Consider the following 22,867-nt stretch of genomic DNA (forward strand, 5'->3'; position numbering starts at 1 on the left):
CACAGCAACTAAAGCTCATAATCAACAAGTTTTAAATGGCCGCTCCGGGCTCCGGCGCTGTACACGCGATTCGGCACTCAGGATCGCCAGACGTCTCGCTCCGAGATAATAAATGAATAACGTAAAATTATGCCTATGCTTTGTGTTGGTGGTGTTAACAGTGAATCTAATAGAATGTAGGGGCGGGCACGGAGGCCATGGCGGGAGTCATGGTCACAGCAGTCATAGCAGTCACAGCAGCCATTCTAGTCATGGAAGCCATAGTAGCCATGGAGGAGGAGGATGGTTTTCTGGGTGGTTCTCAGGAGGCTCCAAAAGCTCAGGTAGCTCAAGCAGCAGTCACAGCTACCCGAACTCTAATGGATACTCTGGACACGGATCGGGTGGATCACACACTTACCCCAATTCGCACGGATTATCCGGTTCTGGAAGCTCAGGCTCACATTGGAGCTCATCACACACTTCGTATACACCAAGTCGACCAACATACTACACGGCGCCGCAGTATGTTTATGTCACACAATACCGACAAGCTCAAAGCCCGTACAGCGATCTTTTGACCGGCCTCACAATGTACAACTTGGGACGCTCTCATAATTATCATAACCATTATTACCATGATGATTACCAGAGAACAAGTTCCGGAGGATACTATCACCACAATACCGGATCGAATTATAATCAAAATAACAATAACGGTGGTACCAATGAAGAAGCCAAATGTGTGTTGAAGATTAAGAAAAACGGAAGATTAGAAGTATTGTCTATTCCATGTGCTATAGTGTCTACTTTCGACAATGGAAATCATACGTCAAACGATATCGCCAAGGAAACAACAGTAACTAATAATTGTACTAGCGCAGTAAATATGAATATGACATTGGACATGAATTCAACATCTGTGAACAACAGCAATTTAAACGGCTCTTTGTTTGGAAATAACACGACAAGCAATAACACAGTCGTTAACCCTTGTGTTAATCAAACGGTGGACATCAAGGATCCTTTGTCAGTAACCGGAGCGCCAATAGCAGAGGCAACCGACATGGAATGCTCAGTAGAAATCAGAACTAAACAAGAAGTGATACAGAACTCTGTAGATTGTGCTGCTCTTCTGAAATATGCAAAAATGTCTGTTCCTGAAGACAAAACTACCAATGTGTTACCGCCAAGGGAAGCTCTGAAGACTATGCTGAACAAGCCACCGTGGTGGATGTCTCTTTTTATCGCAGTTTAATTATCTTCGTGCGTTTTAAGTTTATTACAGTTCGTTTCATCCACGATAACGCGCAGTCTTGACACATTGAGTAATTATTACTTCGTATAGAGGAGCTATAGCAAACAACGAACGTGTCACAGCCTGCAAGCTGAAGGCGGGGCGAGGGGGCGGGGTGCGAACCAATGGCCTGCTTCCGTAACGTCGCAAGCGCTACGATTTTACTCGGCGCTTACGACCTTTCGGTCGCGATGATGAGCCCTGCATAGAGTGCATAGATTAGAAGTCGTAGTATAGAAGCGACATGGGTTTACATTTAGCGTGAGTTGTTAACAAAAAACATAAATCGCTGTTAGTTTTGTAACGACAATCAAGCTTGAAATCTGTATTTAAAACTAAACTTTTTTCACGTTCTGAATTTAGATTATAGCTTAGTATAATTTACATAATTAAAACAAAAACGATGTTTTTATTGAAATTCCATGCTAAATTTAATGCGATAATTAATCGTTGCAAAACTGACAGCGATTTAACTTTTTCTTAACTCTGTGAGTCCCAATTTTCTTAAATGCCCACATAGAAAGCTACATAAGGACTAAGCGTACATGTGTACACGTAGCCGCAACTGGATATTAGTTATTTATGTGACATTTGCATAATGGTAGGCATTAAAACATGAGTGTTGTTTTTGTTGCGTTAATAAGATAACATGAGTGTTTTAATGCCTAATTATGTATAGTCGCATACATAACTTTATCTACATCCATGTAAATATGTATGGGCGCGTGTTTATCGTCCCGTAGAAAATTTGAATTTCGCGCGTTTTTACACTCATAATTTGCTTGACCGTCTATCTACCCAAATTCATTCAGGCAGGTTAGGTACTGCACTTACATTTACACACTCACATGAAATTCGACACGCGCATTGAGAATCTGTTATAGACCGACATGTCGGAAAACTGCAATTCTGACAATAATAATTAAATAACCTTTTTTGCGTCGATAAATATATATAATTTAATGTATGATAGGAAACTTAAACTAACTTGCGATATTGTCACGTCTGCTTTTGTTGCATTTTTTACTCTTTGGTTTCAACGAAACATGGCCGCCGCAACATGGCGCTTCGGCATGAGTTTATATTGATACATTTTTTAAAAAGTAAGCGTGTTTAAACAAAAATGCAGTAAACCTACGTATGAAAAGTCACTCCTTGGCTTTAGTTAGATTTTCCTGAGCAGTTTGTACAGTACCTCACTACACATGACGGCATTATTTAGACGAAATATTTTTCATTGCGATACGTCAATCTACCACAGCCGTTCGGCACAGACTAAGCGCGTTTTTGCCGATCGGCTCTAAGTGTTGTTACACAAAATCAAGTTGAGGTGCCCTCTCTAGTTAACATAATTACTCAAAGATAAGAGGTGAACGTTTGCATAGATTAGTCATAAAATTTATAAATTAACCGACTGCCGCTACAAAATGAATAACTTTTTGATTGCCGTGTGCCTATACATACGTCTAAACGTCTATGTGCCGTTATAAAGTAGTGTGACAAAATGTTAGATTGTATACAGCGTGTGTATTCCATACCTTAATAACGATTAGTATCGGACCTAAGGAGTCTAATACATGTTTTTTTTAAATTAGACGAGACTTTTTTTCATAGATAATAATTCAGCACGCAATGTATTACGTCTACATCAATTAGCGTACCTACCTAATCGTCATTTCGACATGACGTTTATGTCATGTCAAATTAAGTTGGACGGCGTACATTGCCGCTTGGTCAGATTTAAAAAATATTAAATGTTAATTAATAACACTATTTAACAAAATTATTATCATATACGATTCGTATTATCAGATACTATACTCGGAGACCACACGCTGTATTTAATGAAATAATTATATCCTACCTAGCAATATTTTATAAAACATGTTGATTTAGAGGAGTACAAATGTAAATTGAGGACAATTATGAAACTGATTATGCTACCATCCTACCACGTGCAGTTTTTATGCAAGCTGGCTTTTAGGATCAATAGGATACATTTTATAGAATATTCTAATACTTAGGAATAAAAGAATACAAAGAAGTTTTGCATTTATAACGTTATATTAATTATAAATATACACGTTGAAATAAAAAGGACAGTTTAAACTTTGCATTTTGAGATCATAATGAACAACTTTTAATATGGGACTATAACTGAAATCGCAAAAAAAAAATAGGCTTATCTATACATTCCGATTGTCATGAACTCATGATGCTACTCATTTCTATGGAACTGCCAAATTTTTTTCACGATTTCAGCATTGGTCCCATAATAAAAATCGTTCAATATGACCTCAAAAGTCAATATGCAAAATTTGAACGGTTTTTTTTATTTCATCCTGTATAAACATTGTCGTTCGTCGTTATTTGATTTAATTAAGTGTAATATTTGTAGAAGTAGGTATTCAAAAAGTAGATAAGAATGTTAATAATAAGTCTATGATTTTCATCATCGGAAATGCAAAGGCTGATTATGTATAATAGTATTAAGTTAAAAGAAAATAATTTATGTGTACTTACTTATGTACCTACACCTAGTTACATAATAAAATAAAACATGATTCCATTGAAAACAGCAATTTAATTCATACAAACCCTAAGATCCAATTGAATGGACCAAGAACAATTATTTAATTGCATTCATTACAGATTTATTTTTCTGAGCGATATAGGTATTGCCGTTGGCGTTCAATATTTTAATGGCACCCGCAGACTTTCAGTTTGGAAACGGCCGTTCTAGTAGTTCTACGGACCAGTGACTTCTTAAGTTCTTACTGACAGGCCATTTCTGATCGTCACTTTGACCATAACGCAAAAGTTTGATGAAAATTTTGTAATAAATAAAACAAATTATTTGATGATTTATTTATGAAATTATTATTTGCCACATCGGTTTCTTTTTTTGCAAAAACTAGAACTATCTATTTCAGTATATAATATATATTTTTTAAATTAGTAAAACCCTTAGTGCATTAAGACGTTCACTGTCTGCAGTGTCTGCCGTCCCGCATATGAGTCAAGGCAACTCTTATTACAATTGGCCCTAAATTTTACAGTCCAGAGGTCTACTACTATTCGAATAGTCGCCTGTCCATCATAGTCAACAGGTGATTGCTACGCGCACGAAACATTCTGCACGTGATGACACTTACTCGATAATCGGGCCCCCTTTACGACCCGGGCTCCAGCGCATAAGCGTCCGGGCCAAAGGAGACGAACCACGTCTCCTTCAAACGGGATATTATGAAACGTTTGTTATTGTTGTATTTCGTGTTCGTTGTTATTGCAAATGCACATTGCAGAGGTGGTGGAAGAGGCGGGGGTGGTCGAGGTGGCGGTCGCGGAGGAGGCGGTATATTCGGCAGCATTTGGGGGAAAAGTTCTTCCCGACACACTTATCCCGGGTCTAATGGATATTCTGGTTTTGGACCCGGAGGCTCGCATGGCTACCCTTCTTCCAACGGCCTCTCCGGACTCATCAAACAACCCGGTTTCAGATACGGACAAAGATTCGGATCGTACAGGTTTTCTGTACCGAGACTACCGAGAGTGCCCTCCTATTACACGGTCCCACAGTACGTATACGTGAACCAATACCGACAGTCGAGTAGCCGATTTAACAATCTCCTTATTGGCTTAACAATGTATAATATGGGGCGCTCACACGTGGGTTACCATCACTACTATCACGACAGCTACTACAGACGCAACAATTCGGCTTCAAAAAACGCGGACCATGCTGTCACTTCAACTTCAGCTGAAGAAAAGGCTAATGAAGATAAAGATGATGCAACCTGTCTTATGAGAGTTAGAGAGGACGAAAAAGAAGAAGTGTTAAAGATTCCCTGTGCTATAGTGACGACATTTGCTGACGGTACGCGGAAATTACCTTATGCTAGTGATACGACAACCGTCGTGTGTGTTAATTCATCAGTGGCTAATTTAACATCAGAAGAGCATGTGGATACCGATGACAATGTGAACACGACTGAAGCGAACACAGTTGCGCCAAACAAAATGATTTGTAAATCTACTATAAAATCTGTTGATCCTTTGTCAGTGACTGGTTCGCCGTTGAACGCAACTAGTATGAATTGTACGGTGGAGATCTGGACTCGCGAAGAAGTGATTAGCAATGAAGTCGACTGTGAAATTCTGTTGAAGTATGCGAAGATGCCGGTGCCTCAGAATAAGGATGCCATTATTATGCCCCCGCGATCAGAACTGAAGGAAATGTTGGAACATCCGCCGTGGTGGTCGGCTCTTTTTTTCGCTATTTGATTCAGTTGGATTTTCGAGTCTACTAGTGACGTCACCTTCATTATTTAAATATTTACGGTGTATGGAGATATAATTTGTTAAATTTTGTAAGTCACTGTAGTTTCAATCTTACATGATATTCATGAAATAAAACTATGGAAACGGATTAAATCGCGTATAATGAATTTAAAATACATCCCGACGTTTCGAACTCTTTACAGCGTTCGTGGTCAACGGGTGACTGAGGAAAAATTAAAATGTGCAAAAGCTACCCACTTACAAGAAATATTAACGAACCATGACCACAAATAATCTAGATTTCTAAGGCAGGTTGACCACGAACGCTGTAAAGAGTTCGAAACGTCGGGATGTATTTTAAATTCATTATACGCGATTTAATCCGTTTCCATAGTTTTATTTCATGAGTAACTATCGCGGGAACCGAAGACAATATTACTTACATGATATTGTCAAGTATATTGGAATAATAAGTAATAACCGTTTTGTTTAGCAATGAACTATTTGGTTTGATATGCAGGGCAAAAAGGAAAGGAATAAATTAATAAACTATGGTAAATATAACTTAGCACTTTTTGTTTTTTAAATAAGTGATAAAATTGGAAGCATAACACGCCAGCAGATACTATTCATAATCATTAAACAAGCCCCAAGCAAGTTAGCTTTCAAGCGGGTACTACATCAGTATCTGCTGAAACAAGAGTTCGAGTAGAATCCATCAATATATATATATATATATATATATATATATATATATATATATATATATATATATATATATATATATATATATACATGTATATATTTGCGAATATATATCAATTATAAGTAAGTATATTTATTTTTGTTTGCATATATTTATATTTATGTATTATATAAGTATTTTTATGAAGTTAATCAGTTGTTTTCGATAATTGTCATTGTCATTTTTCTTTCTCCTTGCACCATTTTTACATGTCTCTGTTTGGCCCGATGGTTGACTGGTAGAGAATGCCATTAGGCATTAAGTTCGCCATTTGTACATTTTTGTTTTATTTGTGCAATAAAGTTTAAATAAATAAATAAATAAATTAAACCGCGCCTTCGTCATAAACAAGAGCCAGGATACGTTCGGAAATACTTATATCTAATAATCACGTTCGGAAACATCTCCCTTTCTCAAAACAAGATACAACATAGTCTCTTAGATGACTTGGTTGTGTCCTAGTCCGCCCACTGCGGCGCACGGCCTCTTCAGGTTCCATCGGTGGTGGCTGTTCTCTGATTGGTAGCTGAATGGGTAAAGGCGGGTTGTAATTCTGATTACCTTCAACTAATTCAACGCCCGAAAACTCTGGTGTTGTACTCTGCCACTCAATAGCCTGATCTGGTTCCTGTATCTGATTAGTCTGTCCGCACTCAATGATGTCGCCACTGTAAGGCCTTATGTGAATTCTACTTCTTCTGTATGATTTATCCTTCACCTGGACAATGTAAGATCTCTTATCTATTTTCTTACTGATAGTGCCAAAACTCCACCTTTTATCAGTCTCCGGTTGAAGTTGAGTAACAACTTTTTGTCCCACCTGCAAATCCGGTAACTCCGCACATCTTTTATCACTTTCTCTTTTTATCTTCTCTTTCTTCTGCTTTATGTTTGCTGGAACATCTGGAATTACTTTTGGCTTTAAGTGTCTCAACAAGCATGGCAGTCCAGACCGTGTTCTTCTAGAAAATAATTTTTGAGCGGGACTGGTGTTGTCTTTTTCTATAGGAACATTACGTTGATGTAGTAGGCTGTACCATAAATCTTGCTTGGTTTCTAAGCTGTTAAGCACTAACTTCTTGGAAATTTTGACTGTGGCTTCAGCTTTTCCATTAGACTCAGGATGATGTGGTGATGATGTTACATGCTCAAAGTTCCACACATCTGCAAACTTCTTAAATAATTCATTGGAAAAATTGGTCGCTTTGTCTGTGCACACTCTGTGGAATACCATGACGAGCAAAGTTTTTCTTACAGATGGAAATGATTTCAGTAGCTGTCAAAGTAGAAATTTTATCCAATTCGAAGAAGTCTGAGTAATGATCTACAGTTATCAAATACTTTAGATCTCCCACTGTAAACACATCCATGGATACATATTGGAAAGGGTAAGTTGGTATGTCATGACACATAAGAGGCAGTTTTTGTTGAGACGGAGCATGTGACATACAAAACATACATTTCTCGATGTATTCTTTTATTTCACCTGACATTCCCGGCCAGAAAATGTTTCCCTTTGCCAAACGAAGTGTACTAGCAACTCCATTGTGACTGACATGCGTTCTATGCATCATCTCTGGCCTTAATGCTTCTGGGATTAAAACCTGGTTGTTTCTGAAGATAAGCCCCTCTGATGTAGACAGTTCATGTTTAAATTTGTAAAAGATCTTGATCTCTGCAGGAACGTCTGATATGTATCTGGGAAATCCATTAATAATAAAGTTACTTAACTGCTGACAAATTTTATCTTTTATTGACTCTTCTTTAATTTTTTCCAAAAGCTTGTCAGTGATTTTTAAATATTTTACATTTGAAATTTTACTTATAATTTTATAAACTTTCTTTTCCTTAATCTTATCTTCCAAATTATAAGTGTCAGACAGATCATGTACTGGAGCTCTGGCCCCGTAGCCGAATGGCATTTCTCCGACGCCAAACGAAAGCGATACGCCGCTGGCTCTGTCGCGCCAATACGCAAGCGCGATAGAGATAGATATCTACTAGCGCTTCGTTTCGTGAGCGTTTCGTGAGCGATTGTGCCATTCGGCTAGCCACCCTGGATAGAGTATCCGCAACTATGTTTTCTTTTCCTTGAATGAATTGTAACTGTACATTATATTTCTGAAGTGTAAGAAGCATCATTTGCAGTCTCTTTGGAGCTTCAATCAAAGGTTTGTTTGCAATATTAATTAATGGCCTGTGATCTGTCTTGACAGTAATTTTACTGTTTCCAGCTACATATTGATTAAATCGGATGCAAGCAAAGACCACTGCCAACATTTCCTTCTCTATTTGGGCATATTTCTTTTCTGTCTTTGTCAAACATCTAGATGCAAAAGCTATTACCTGGTTGTTCTGATACATTGCAGCGCCCAATCCATATTCACTAGCATCACATTCTAAAACAACTTCTTTATTTACATCAAAATACTGCAATGTAGGCAAATCACTAACCTTCTTTTTTATTATATTGAATTCTTTCTCTTCTTGCTCAGTCCATACAAAATCTACCTCTTTTCTTGTTAACCTTCTAAGATGTGTAGCTTGAATGCTGAGATTATTTATAAATCTGCTGAGGTATCCAACCATTCCCAGAAAACGTAAAACATCCTTACTAGATGTCGGAGTAGGCATGTTGTTAATAGCATCAACCTTTGACTTGTCCACCTTCAAACCTTCATTAGTTAACATATGTCCATAAAATTTCACTGATGTTCTTAGTAGATTTACTTTATCTTTATTCAACTTGCAATTTATTTCTCTTAATCTTATAAGTAATTTTTCAAATTTGATATTATGATCCATTTTGGCTTCTTCAACTGTCTCTCCGACGCCATAAATTAAGATATCATCTGCTATAATTTCAATGCCTTTTAAATCCTTAAGGAGACTGGTGAGTTGTTGCTGGAAGATCTCTGGCGATGAAGAGAGCCCGAATGGGAGACGGAGCCACCTGTAACGACCAAAAGGGGTCCAAAATGTAGTCAGTTTACTACTTTTTTCATTAAGACGGCACTGCCAAAATCCTTTTTTAGCATCTACAGTGCTGAAAACCTTTGCTTTACTGAGCTCAGGCAACATCTCATCTAGAGTAGTGAATTGAAAGTTTGGCCTCTTTAATGCTTTGTTTAACGGAATAGGGTCTAAGCATAATCTGAATTTTGAATCACGACTAACAATTAATATGTTATTTACCCAATCAGTGTGCTGTGTCTCCTTTACTATGATACCGTCGGCTTCTAGCTGTGCCAGTTCAGTTCTTAATTTTTCTTTTAAAGCAACTGGAACTCGACGTGCAGGCTGAATATGGGCAGGAATCGATTCATCCAGCACCAATGAAACTTCCCCTGGAAGGCTGCCATAACCCTCGAAGACATCTTCATATTGTTTCATAATTTGCTCTGCCTTAGAACGGTCCAACTCTGTTAATACTTCATCACAGTATTTTATAATGCCCAGAGCTAAACAAGCTTTCTCTGACAAGAGTGGTTCATGTTTAACATTAACAATGTGAAAGTTTAATTTGTAATCTTTATTCTTCCTGGTAACTATAAAGGATGCTTTTCCCAAGTTAATAATGGGAGTACCATTAAATGCTTTCAAACTTCTCAACGGCGGAGTTAAAGCTGATAAGTCCTTATGACCTGTTAAACTTTTATAATATTCTGCCCCCATCACACTAACTGCCGCTCCTGTGTCCAGAGCACAGTATATTTTATGTTTTTTATCACCAATATGAAACAAAAGTGGTGCTTCAGCATGGCCTGACTCTTCATTGTACCTTACTTCAGCTATGATGACACTGCTATCTGAGTCTTCTTGTATTTCTTTTATAGTTCCACGCTTCTTGCAAACCTTCTTAAAATGGTTTCGGCCACCACATTCTTCACAACGCTGTCCCCAGGCAGGGCATAATTTCTTTTGGTAGACATGAACACCTCCACAAAATCTACACTTTTTAGGTGTGTCACTATTAAAAGGCTTATTGTTCTTAGTAATTTTGTTGACCGGTTCTGCTTTCTGTAAATCAGCAACTTGAGCAGAAGCATCCTCAGAAGCACGACAAATATTTATGGCTGTTTCTAACGTTAGGTCTTGCTTTTTCAATAGCTCTTTTATGACTTCACCATCCTTTATTCCTACCACGATTCTGTCTCTTAAAATTTCGTCTTCAAACTCCTTATAATTACATCTCTTAGCTAGTTTCTTTAGGGCCAGTAAATAGTCATCAAAGCTTTCTTCCGCCTTCTGGTTTTTCATGTTAAATAAATACCTTGAGTATATTATGTTGGTTTTAAGAAATATTGTCTTTTCAATTTTAGCAAATATGGCATTTTCACTCATCTTTTCCGCCTCAGACAATCCAAAATCCATGTATTTTTTCATGGCTTTACTTCCTATAGCGCTCAGGAGAAGACCCGCTTTTGTGACATCTTTTTCTGAAGGCCAGGTACTCATACCCGTAGCCAGGCAATAATCTTCCCATCGGCTCTTAAAGAAGACAAGATTTTCGTAAGGATCGCCATTATCTACCTCTAAAGGTTGCGGCCAGGGCACGGACACGCGACTTTTGACCTCCGAAGAAGTGACATTTTTTACTTGCTCTTGCAGCATGAGCATTTGCTGCTGCATGACTTGTACGAGCTGAGACTGCTGCAATAAAATATCTTTATTTTATATGTAATCAGATTTTTAATGGCTGACCACAGAATCGCACGATGTGCATAGAGCAAAAACATAAACAAGAGCGAGGATACGTTCGGAAATACTTATATCTAATAATCACGTTCGGAAACAGCTAGTTTCCTACTTAAAATAAAATATTTAATAAATGCACGAAATAAAGCACCACATAATTAGACGAAAAATATGGACAGTAATTATTTTTAAACATAATTTCTATTGAATAAGTCAAAGAAAAAGACATAAAGTAAATGAATTGACCGTGACGTCACTCCTCAGTATTTCATAGTAATTCCATATTAGCAAATCGTTTTGGCAGTTCTTAAAAAGAAGCTGATTTGACTAGTAGGAAACTAGCCTATTGGCTGGCTATGATATGGAACGACGAACGACTAATAATCTAGGTACCTATAATAATAATGAATAATGCAGAAGACTAGTCTTGCTTGCACATAACAATTCCATAAAACACAATCCATGCATTACAAAAAAATACCTACATACGAGAAGAAAACTTAAGTACAATGAATAGAGAGAATGGAGAAAAATCAAACTATATACGTTTACTCCTTACAATCGTTATGCATACCTTATGAAATTCTTATACTTAAAATGAAAATGAAAATGAAAATGAAAATGAAAATAGTTTATTGATACAGTGAAACTTATGATTAGACATATGTTACAGTAGGTATTACTTATAGTTAAACACTGCTAAATACTTATTTAAAATGTACTTATTTAAAAACATCATGATAACGATTTGCTGCTTGCGGAAAAAAATAAATTTCGAATGTCCTACATTTTATGCATGCCTTTGTATTCTATATTATGTAAGTGTTGTTATGTTTGTATGGGTAATACCGTCTTCGTATGCAACGTTTGTTTGCAACAGGAAAGCCCACATCGCGTTTTGGGATACCAGTGAGTCACCCATAATTCCATATAATACTGACGAAACGTAAAAATATTTCAAACGGAATGAATTAAGATTCAAAATTGAACACGGACTGATAATGAAAGATATGTGTAAAGCGAGATGGAATGAAACGCATGAACCCGTTCCCAGAATAGCCGAGGGCCTACTGCGAACCACGTTCGACGTATTGTATCTCTGTCGCACTTGAAACTTCGTACGTAAGTGTGACAGGGGACACACGTCGTGTATGGTTCGTGGTAGGCCGGGGCCATGTTGCTGTAGGTACGTAAACAAGTTAGTGATTATAACAAACTCGGGCAAGTGGCTGGACGCGCGCGCGCATTAATATTTACTTACTTTTAATTGGAACAGTACTTTTTAATTGGGACAATAGTGGCCGATCATGGCCAACAGAACATTTCTGTTGTGCCTAGTGCTCTCTATATCGCTCGCGTGTTATTTTGAGAGTGCGGCGGGTTCTCCCAAAAGAGGAGGAGGTGGATACAGCAGAGGCGGTGGTAGCAGAGGAGGAAGCTCTTCAAGTTGGGGGAGAGGGTCGTCGTCTTCAAGCTCCGGGTCGAGTTGGTCATCATGGTCCAAACCGAGTTATCCATCGTCTGGCGGCCTCTCCGGATATGGATCCGGCTCTAAACCCAGCTACCCGTCCTCATCTTCAGGCCTATCAGGAAGTAACAGCTGGTCATCATGGAACTCCAAACCGAGTTATCCTTCGTCGTCTGGAGGTCTCTCCGGCTATGGATCCGGGTCCAAACCTAGCTACCCGTCCTCATCAGGGGGGCTGTCTGGATATGGAACTGGTGGGTCCAGTAGTCATGGGTATCCGACGTCTAATTCGGGATTGTCAGGAAGTGGACAAAAGCCGAGCTACCCATCGTCGTCAACAGGCCTGTCAGGATCTGGAAGCTCTTCATCTTCAGGATCTGGTTGGTCTTGGTGGGGATCTGGCTCTTCTTCCTCAAGTTCTAGTAATAATTATGGAAACAAACAAACCAACAACAAATACGGTAATAACTATTACGCCACACCGCATCATACTGGAACACATGTTGTGAATAATCACATCACTAATAATTATCATACTCCTGGATACCATCCGTACTATTCAGCACCACAGTACGTGTATGTGACTGAATATAGAAACTCCGGCAGCCGCTACGGAGACATTTTGACAGGTTTAGCGCTGTACAACCTGGGGCGCTCCCACAGCCATTATCACGACGACCACTACTACCATGACGACTATTACAGACACCGTTACAATTCAAATGGAAATATGAATGGGAACTATTCCCCTCAAAATGCAGCCGTCTGTACCATGAGAATCACGGAAAACGGAAGGGTTGAGGTATTGAAAATTCCTTGCGAAATAGTCTCGACATTTACTAATGAGGGTAAGCAGGTTTCAATTCCCCAAACTCAAGTTAATTCTACAACGTGTGTGACGAACTCTACTACGGTGAACAGCACTGCGCCTGTGAATACTACCTCAGTGAATGCGACCGTATCATCGAATGTGACAATGATCAACTCCACGTCTTGCACGTTCACTGTCAACGCGACAGATCCTCTTAAAGTGAAGGGACCTCCTATAAACCCGTCGAACATGGAGTGCGAAGTGGAGATTAGGACTAGGGATCTCCGTACTACTAATAAAGTGGATTGTAACACCTTGATGCGTTACTCGAGAATGCCGGAGCCCGCTAAGTCGGAAAACACTATATTACCTGAAAGACAGAAATTGAAGCAGATTCTTCATAATCCACCGTGGTGGATGTCATTGTTCATTGCTGTGTAATGTACTAAACTATGTATAACATTTTAGTTTAAATGTAGATATACAAGTTATATAACTATGTCGTGCTACGTGCATAATTATAAGAACTTAATAATGTAAATAAGTTGTCTTAAATACACTTAGGGCCAGTTGCACCAACCACATTTGACAGACACATCATCGTCACGCAGCAGACGTCTATGGAATTTCTCATACAATAAAATTTAACGAACGCTTTAACGGTGCCAGACGGTTTGGTGCAACTGGCCCTTAATATGATAAATAAATAGGTACCACGAAACTCCTATCTTATCTACAAAATGAGTTGAAAGGTTAAGTGATACGTTAAGTTGATATCACTCAATTATATTTTTCATATTTTCAAATAAAGATGTTTAAAAATATGCGTCATATGATTATTATTTAAGTACTAAATATCTGGGCGACCGAGCTTCGCTCGGTTCTATTTTAATATATCACGTCTTTAGATAAAAAAAACTCTTATAAATACAAAAACAAAAAAAAGACAAAAAACAAAAATTTAATTTCTGGCCGGGATTCGAAACCCTGACACCTACGATCTATCTGCGTACATTAGACCGACCTCGTACGACTGAGCTAAGCGGAATCTATGCGCGCGCGGCGAAATTAACGACCATATTTTACGTTTACTACCGCGAAAGAAAAACTCATAAAAACTCGAAAATTCGCGTTTTCCGGGATCTAAGGCTACGCTAGATCGATTTTTCACCCCCGAAAACCCCCACATAACAAATTTCGGCGAAATCGTTAGAGTGGTTTCCGAGATCTTCGGTATATACTATATATAAATAAATAAATAAATATACAAGAATTGCTCGTTTAAAAGTATAAGATTTGATAACCAATAAAGTCTTATAAGACTAATAACAAGCCAGAAAAGTAAACAAATCCGCCTAGATACTTTTTTCGTTAGATACCCATTAAATATGTTGATGTGATACTTATATTATGTGCATTGTGCAGTGCTGCCTTAAGATCGACTATCATTAAACTATCATGTCATGTTGCAGCATTAACTCTTGTGATACTCGTAGAGTCAGTCCATGTTAAGTTGGATACGATTTGATACCACAGATAATAACGCATAACAATTTTAAACGTCATCAAATTATGACTTTTACCAGCTGTTGCTCACGATTTTGCATGAATTATTTTCCAACATTGATTACCGTTACAAATTATAATTAATTTAGAATAGTTATACATATACGTATTTAAAGTAAAAGCCCCCCATAAAACTTTCATCCACCAATCAACCCCCCTAGGGAAATTCCAGTAACACTGAATTTATTTTTAATTTATTTTATTTAAACATTTTAGGATGTTCCAAGTTTCATAATTTAAACAAAACTTTATTTCTATTTTCAACCCACTTAAGGTATGAATTTTCAAAAAGCCTGAAACCACTATACTTGTAATACTTGTAAGATAGTTAGTAACTATCTTTTCATGAAGTATCAAGTCCCTACTGTCCCTAGCCTAGAATGAATCTTGTTCCTCTTACAAACTTGCATTCCCTTTTTATATTCCCTTGGGGGTCGAATATCGCGCGTTTTTGCTTAAATGACTTTTTTCTTATTATTATTTATTACCTACCTCTTCACTCATTTTCAAAATAGTTTACCTAAAGTAAGTATATTTGATATCTGGATACACCTGTTTTTAAATAAAAACCCGTATTTGGTGTCAAAAGGCAGATAATATAATCAGCCGACATAAACTAGGTCCGCATCCATATTTAATAACTTACTCAGCTCCAAAATCTGTGCTTGATAAGACAAATCTGTGTCGTTGGCGAACATTTATTTGGTCACTAGTTTGGTGCTCTCAGGCGCAGGCGGTTATTCGCCATGTTTCGCTACAAAAATGTGTATTTTTGTACGTTAGTGCTATCTGTTTCATATAACGCAATAGAAGCTGGAAGATTCGGCGCAACATGGCACGGCAGTGGAGGTGGAAAGCATAGTTACCCTAGCTCTGGGCTAAATGGTGGAACTTCGCATAACTATCCCAGCAGTCTCGGCTACCCCAGTACTCAAAATGTTTCTTACTCGAGCAATCTTCACTCCTACCCCTTCGTTGGAATTAGCAACAGAGTCAACAGCAGTGGCTATCCGGTATACACACTCTACGCAGGAACTACAAACAATCAGCAACTCTATTATAATCCTCCTCCGAAAATATACTACGTTTCACCCCATGGTGGCCCTCAGATGACATACCCAGTGTATCGCGGAACATTACCTACATACGTATACAAATTCAGGTCTTCAGGTACCAGATACGGTATATTGTTAGCTGGGCTAGGATTGTTTAACCTTGGAGCCTTAACGAGTGGATATGTAGACAACAAACAGTATATTAACTACGAAGCCGAACCTGACGAAATTTGCTTCTTCAGTATCCAGGAAGTTAATGGTGACAGTGAAAGAATCAGGATAGACTGTAAGTTTATAAGTAGCTTTATGAGGGCTGAACTCGGTAAACAACAACAACAGAATTATCAGATACACAACTCTGCTGCTGTGACCAATACGTCATTTCAAGATAGGTTGCACATTTCTCCTCACATAATGCCTCCAAACGGTACTCTGATGCCGCTACAGGTATCATCGGCTGATGAAAATATAACTAATGGAGCTCCAGCTGCCGGTGAAACTATAATGTCATCCATGAATATCACACTCACCAATACAACGATCGCCAACGCATTTGACGTTAAAGGACCTCCAATCGAATTAAAGCCCGGAATGGAATGTTACGTTGAAAGGAAAAATTTATATTCTACGATAACGAAAAAAGTCCCTTGTGGGTTATTACAGGCGTACGCTGACAAATCTTTTAAAAATATTTCTGAACTTTACGCGGAACGTACAACTTTACGTCCATCGTTTAATAGGAGTGGAGATGGCACTGAGCACAACTATCTATGGAGTTGGGGTAGTTCTTCTGAACGAGATATATTTACTAGATATAGCCCATATGACTGTATACATCGAGGAAGGCGCCCCGAACGACGTGGTAGAAGACGTCGGCCCTGCCCCGCAAGGTACAACAACCGCAAGCAAATATGTGATTGGTACCAACAAACAGCAAATCGGGGCTGTGGGACGTGGTCTAACTATTGTTACTATCCTCCGCAACAAATTCTTTACGCATCGCCTCGAACCGGGTTACAAATAAACTATCCTGTTTACCGTGGTACTTTACCATTCGCTGTATATAAATACAAAGACTCTGGTAGTAAATACAGTTCCTTGTTATGTGGATTGGCATTGTTCGACCAAGGAGTTAATTTATATGCAATATGCAATGTTTCCAGTGTTGCATTATTACCCTCGAACACCTATTTACTACCGAGCGAAGAGTGTACCTTTGGTATCCAGAAAAATAACGGAGATTTTGAAGAAACTAAAATATACTGTCGGGAGGCGATAAGTGGAATTGTTTTCGCTGAACATATTAAGAAATTAAATACAATAAACACGACTACCGGAACTAACACTACTTTTGACAACACAACTAAAGCTGAGGAAATGATTATGTATATGTACAAGTTGTCGACGTTTAATGTTTCAAACCATGAGAATGGCGGAGTTTCGGTTTCAGGACTTTCAAGTGAAAGTACGATGTCAGCGGGTAACATGTCAATTATTAATAGTAACAATACTCTGGTACCACCAACATCTAACTTTTCAAATACGACTGTCGAGCCGTTATCACCATCTGTGACAGAAACAACAAGGAATACATCGATCCTGCGAGCAATAGACGTTAAAGGAAGTCCGATCGAAGTAACATCAGAAATGAAATGCTATGTCAAAAGAATGATCTGGAATGAAGATAGTAACATCTTAAAGAAATGAAATGCTAGTAAATGTCTGTTTAGTTGTGGTAAAGAATGATAGGTCATCCTTGTGCTTGCTGGGTGCACCCATTTTTCCGGAAGGGATTAGCTGTGCTCTTGAGGAGAAAAGATTGGCTTTTGTTGGGGCTCAGGAGCGTTTACAGAAATGCGCATGTAGCGCTTGTCCTGTTGCGGATGCTTAGGAATGCCACGCATGTTGTACATCCTAAGGACTTCTCCTACCTGGCTGTACGAGGATGATGTTCTAAAATTGGATGATACCATTAAATCTGCGTTGGAGTCTATTATCAATGTGCGCCTGAGCGATTCGCAGTGGTGTCAGGCTTCCCTTCCGGTTCGTCATGGTGGGCAGAAATTCCGTGTGCCGTTTTAGAGATTTACGCGTCTTACATAAAACCGAAATCTGACTTCAATATAGAAAGGACGAATACAGAAGCAACGTTGATACCTAGAGGAAATGGCGATGGCAGTGCAAACAGCTTTATTCGTGATTCTTCAAGCGGTAACCATCAGTATCCCAGTCTTAGCAGATTTTGATACAATCATTTATATGATACTAAACAGTGTTGTAGTTAGTTCATATGAAAATTAACTTGTTAATTATTTAATTTGCATATTTCACCTAAGGGCCACTTGCACCAACGAAAATGGAGGGTTAACCCGAGGGTTAACTAACCATTTTATATGGAATTTGACAGATAGCCCACTAACCCTGAGTCAAGTGGTTGGTGCTGGTGCAAGTTGGCCTTAAGGACGTTAGAATTGTAGTCAGATAAATAAGAAAAACAAAAGCTATTAACTTTATTTTTCGACCACCTCTTCATTGGTAAAGTTACCGTTTAGTCATATTCAATAAACATACATATATTCAGAGTCCGGTTTAAACCGTTTGGTTTAAACATTATAAGATAAGAACCTACTAAAACTCAAAGTACCTCACCACGCAAACAATACACAACAGGATTATTAAATATGTTTAGCAAAACTTTATAAATAGTATATCGTCACTACTTTAAAAAAACTTGTATCTTCGTCTGTCAATGAAAAGAAAATTGTAGTAAGTATGTATGGAATGCATGTATAGACTTACTGCGTTTTAACTTTGAGGAACAGCGTGAGATACGAGATTTTTTAAAAGTAGTGACGATATGTGGAATAAACTAGTCGATTATTCAATCACTTTTTTTTTGTAACGACTACATTGACGCAAAATAACTTAATGTAAGATATTAATACGTTTTTCGTTAAAATGAGTTCAAGATCGTGTTGATAAAGATAACATTTGTCCTCTTTTTTCAATGCCTGTATTTTTTTAAGTTTCCCTTATCAGTGTAAGTCATGCGAAGTAACTAATCCACTACTGTAGTGGATTAGTCCCTGCCGCTTCTTTCTGCCATCGCCCTACGCAACAACTTTTCCATCTCCATCACTTAGGGTAGGTTGCATCAACCAAATTTGACAGACACATCATCGTCACGCAGCAGACGTATGTAACTTCCCATACAATAAAATTTAACGAATGCTTTAACGGTGACAGACGGTTTGATACAACCGGCCCTTAGGTACATGGCTGGCAGTGCTCAATAGTAGGTCTACGTTAGGGTGGTCCTTATTTCGTCGATGTTATATTTTTCTACGGGACACCCGCTTAATGTAAAATCTACCCCTAAAAAACCAATGTAATTTTTATCCAGAATTTTGAAATACATTTTAGAGGTCGCTACCGCACTTTGTAAATTTGGACCCTCCATACAAAATGTTTTTTTTTTATTTTAGACTCTACGTTGTTCCAAAAACTTTCTGCCTGACACGGCTGAACTGTGGAATGAACTAACCTGTGCTATTTCTGAACCAATACGACATCAAACGTTCAAGAAAAGATCGTACACCCATCTTAAATGCCGGCAACACGCCCTTAACCCTTCTGGTGTTTCGGGTGTCCATGGGCGACAGTGATCGCTTACCATCCGACGACATGTCTGCTCGTTTGCCTCTTATGGCATAAAAAACCCTAATTAAATAAAAAACCTATATAAAAACAGATGATTTACCAAATATACTACTGACCCATAGTCAATTTTTCTAAGACACCATTTATTATTTTTTATTATATGGCCTCTTTCAAAATTTCTGTTGGAATTTTTGAAAGACCTAATGAACTTATTCATTTCCGTTCCGATATCGGATGTAGGACCGATATCCCATACATTTAAGCCGCCATTCTATATTCGATTTTTGCCTTTGAAACCCTTCCGACATCCGATATCGGATCGAATAATGTGAAAACGAATTAAGAGGAATTTCCTCCCACGACCACTCCGGCTGAGGAATGAGCTCCCTGCAGAGGTTTTCCCGGAAGTTTACAGTATGGAGTTTTTAAAAAGTGACTACGGAAAAAAAAGGAGTGTAGATTTCTAAAGGGTCGGCGACGCGCAAGTGATCTGGAGTTGCAAGCGTTCATAGGTTACGGTGATTGCTTACCATCAAGGGGCTGTATGCTTGTTTGCTACCATATGGTTTAAAAAAATTGGTGAGATGAAAAACCACCCATATTTTACTCCTAACAATCTTCACTAGCAAAGCGTTATGGCTGCGAGAATGATGACATAGTTATAGTAGGTCCTTTCTCATTGATAATCATTTGTTTTTTCATGACTTGGCCTCACTTTGATGATTCATAGCATAGCAGTGACAGCTCATTCGTTCTCGTTGTTCAAATAACAGTTTTAACTCGCATATCATAAACCTTATTGCAAAAGAATAAAAATCGTTGATCAAAGAGTGTTGCTGTATAAAATACCCTTTCAAAAAGTTAACAACAATAACCGTACGTCGTATTGAGCACCAGTGCGAGAAAAAACGAAAACACTATGTTATGTACTCTAAAATCGTGGAATTCGCTGCCATCCTGTCCCCATTCATAAACCCGCCCAGTGCAAGGCAACTGTTGCATCTTGCGTTTCAAACGTGTCTGTGTGTGTATTTGTATACTTTCGCGAACGGTCGAGATGGCGCAGGTAAACACCGCCAGGTGTTGCCAGTTGTTGAATATCCCTGCAACTATGGGTAATTTGAACATTATTACGCAGCGATGGTAATTTGCAACTCTAATGTTAGTCTTTGCTTGAGAGTCAATTAAAGGCGATAAATAATAGCCAAAATGAAATGATAACCCTACCAACTACTTACTAGACTAAGTATCTTAGCTAACTGGATTTCAAGTTAATCATTTTATATTTTCAGACAAAGGAGTGTATCGAACTGACTGGTAATTGTGACAAATATGCTATTTATGTACAAAATGAAATAACCTACTCAATTAAAAAATAATAATCTAAAATATTCACAATCGACTACTGATTCATAAATTTGTAACTCAAGTAATTACTTAAGATTTACCATTATTAACTGGAAATAGTGAACGTACCGTCTACTAATTTTGCGTTCAAGTTGTTGTGTATAAAGGCTAAGGTAACTAGCAACTGTATTTTAACTCTGACAAACAAGTCTGTCAGTAAATAAGAACAAAGAAAACTATATGCATTATTTCTTTGGGGGTGCTAGAGAAAAGGATACCTATACATAGTTTTCTTTGTCCTTATTTACTGACAAACTTGTTTGACGGCTACGCACATAGTTGAGCGTACCTATGTACGCTCAACTATGTGCGTAGCCGAATGCACAAACACATACGATAATATATCTCTTTAGTAGCTATTTATCTCTATCGCTCTTGCTTATTGGCGCGACAGAGCCAGACTACCTTCGCGGCGTTTCGTTTTCATTTCGCGTCGCAGATATGTCGTTCGGCTACGGGGCCTGGGGTATTTGTAATCTGCCGAGTGGCAACACGCAATACCTCAGTCAGCAGGCGCGAGTGTCACGTCACGACCGAGTGAGCGTTTATTTGTGCAGCCGCCAGTCAGCTCCTAACTTCAGTGCGGTGCGCTAGAGCGCAGGCGGACTTGTGTCATTGTGCAATAATAAAACGTATAACGCCATGTTTCGTTACTCAATTGTGTTTCTGTGTGCGGTGTTAGTGTTATATAATGTAGAGTTTATACAAGCTGGAAGATTTGGCAGCGGAGGAGGTAGCAGATCGGGCGGGTTTGGAGGCGGCGGAAGACATTCCTATCCCAGTTCTGGTGGTCTCTCCGGAGGTGGTGGGGGACGGCATACCTACCCGTCTTCAGGTGGATTAAGTGGCGGTGGGAGTCACGGCTACCCCGGCGGCGGAGGAAGTCACTCTTACCCCAGTAGCGGAGGAAGTCACTCTTATCCCAGTAGCGGTGGAAGCCACACTTACCCCAGTAGCGGAGGAAATAAATACCCAAGCGGTAACTCGGGTGGTCACACTTATCCCAACTCTGGTTCAGGCCTGTCTGGCTCGAATAATCACGGGTACAATAACAGAGGCGGTTCAAGCGGTGGCACTACAAACGTTCATCACCACTACCATTACAATCCTCCGCAGCAAATACACTACGCTTCGCCTCATGGCGGCCCACCGATAAGCTACCCCGTGTATCGTGGAACTCCCCCTACTTACGTTTACCAGTATAAGGATTCTGGCAGCAAATACAGTTCTTTATTGACTGGTCTGGCATTGTTCAACCTTGGAGCCCTCGCTGGTGGCGCTGCCGGCTACGGCATAGGCCATCATTCATCCTCAAACAACAACAACAACAACTACCAAAATTACAGAGCACAACCCGGCGAAGTATGCTTATTTGGTATCAAGAAAGATAACGGAGACATCGATGAAACTAAGATAGACTGTCAGCTGATAAGTAGCTTTATTTACGCCGAACAGGCTAAACAGCAACAGCCGCAGAATTCGCAGAACCAAACTATTACAACTACCGTTACAAATACGACCGTCATTAATAACACTCCTCAGGATACGTACGTATTGTCGTCCAACGGCACTCTGGTCTCGACCGGAGCAGCACCAGAGGCTGGCAACGTGACTAATGTGGCTCCAGCCGCCGGTGGGACTGTGACGTCATCCGTGACCGTCACCACCACCAACATTACGGCCGTCAACGCTGTGGACGTCAAGGGATCACCGATCCGAGTCACTCCCGGAATGCAGTGTTACGTTGTGAGGAAAACGCCTAATTCTAGAATGAAGCATGAAGTGCCATGTGGACTTCTACAGACTTACGCAGAGAAATCAATAAAACCTAATTCAGCTGCTCGAAACGTACCGGCATTTACTATTTTAGCTTTAATATGTGCTGTGTTTGTTGCTTATT

At 39.0% G+C, this 22,867-nt stretch overlaps 4 protein-coding genes across 5 annotated transcripts in view; 3 read left to right on the forward strand and 1 right to left on the reverse strand.

Moving 5' to 3' along the window:
* The window catches only part of LOC125227950 (adenosine receptor A2b-like), a 202,728-nt gene that overhangs the window by 150,559 nt on the left and 29,302 nt on the right, over positions 1 to 22,867 (forward strand). Inside the window, exon 1 of one of the 2 annotated variants that reach the window (XM_048132360.1) lies at positions 20,024 to 20,675. The exons of the other annotated variant lie outside the window; for it this stretch is intronic. Coding sequence (XP_047988317.1) covers positions 20,618 to 20,675 — 58 coding nt within the window. The 5' untranslated portion in view covers positions 20,024 to 20,617. Of the gene's footprint in view, positions 1 to 20,023; positions 20,676 to 22,867 lie in introns of those variants that run through there. 2 annotated transcript variants of the gene reach the window in all.
* LOC125227951 (eukaryotic translation initiation factor 3 subunit D-like) lies at positions 4,211 to 6,079 on the forward strand. Its single transcript, XM_048132362.1, has 2 exons — positions 4,211 to 5,672; positions 6,001 to 6,079. The coding sequence occupies exon 1, from the start codon at positions 4,523 to 4,525 to the stop codon at positions 5,558 to 5,560; it is 1,038 nt and encodes a 345-aa protein (XP_047988319.1). The 5' UTR covers positions 4,211 to 4,522; the 3' UTR covers positions 5,561 to 5,672; positions 6,001 to 6,079.
* LOC125227948 lies at positions 8,365 to 10,952 on the reverse strand. Its single transcript, XM_048132357.1, has 2 exons — positions 9,498 to 10,952; positions 8,365 to 9,255 (listed from the first exon to the last, which is right to left on the reverse strand). Exons 1-2 carry the CDS (start codon positions 10,932 to 10,934, stop codon positions 9,184 to 9,186), a joined length of 1,509 nt encoding a protein of 502 aa, XP_047988314.1. The 5' UTR covers positions 10,935 to 10,952; the 3' UTR covers positions 8,365 to 9,183.
* LOC125227949 (hornerin-like) lies at positions 12,200 to 14,103 on the forward strand. The gene is made up of 2 exons (XM_048132358.1): positions 12,200 to 13,838; positions 13,969 to 14,103. Exon 1 carries the CDS (start codon positions 12,308 to 12,310, stop codon positions 13,718 to 13,720), a length of 1,413 nt encoding a protein of 470 aa, XP_047988315.1. The 5' UTR covers positions 12,200 to 12,307; the 3' UTR covers positions 13,721 to 13,838; positions 13,969 to 14,103.

Source organism: Leguminivora glycinivorella, chromosome 7 (genome assembly GCF_023078275.1).
Source record: "Leguminivora glycinivorella isolate SPB_JAAS2020 chromosome 7, LegGlyc_1.1, whole genome shotgun sequence".
Taxonomy (NCBI): domain Eukaryota; kingdom Metazoa; phylum Arthropoda; class Insecta; order Lepidoptera; family Tortricidae; genus Leguminivora; species Leguminivora glycinivorella.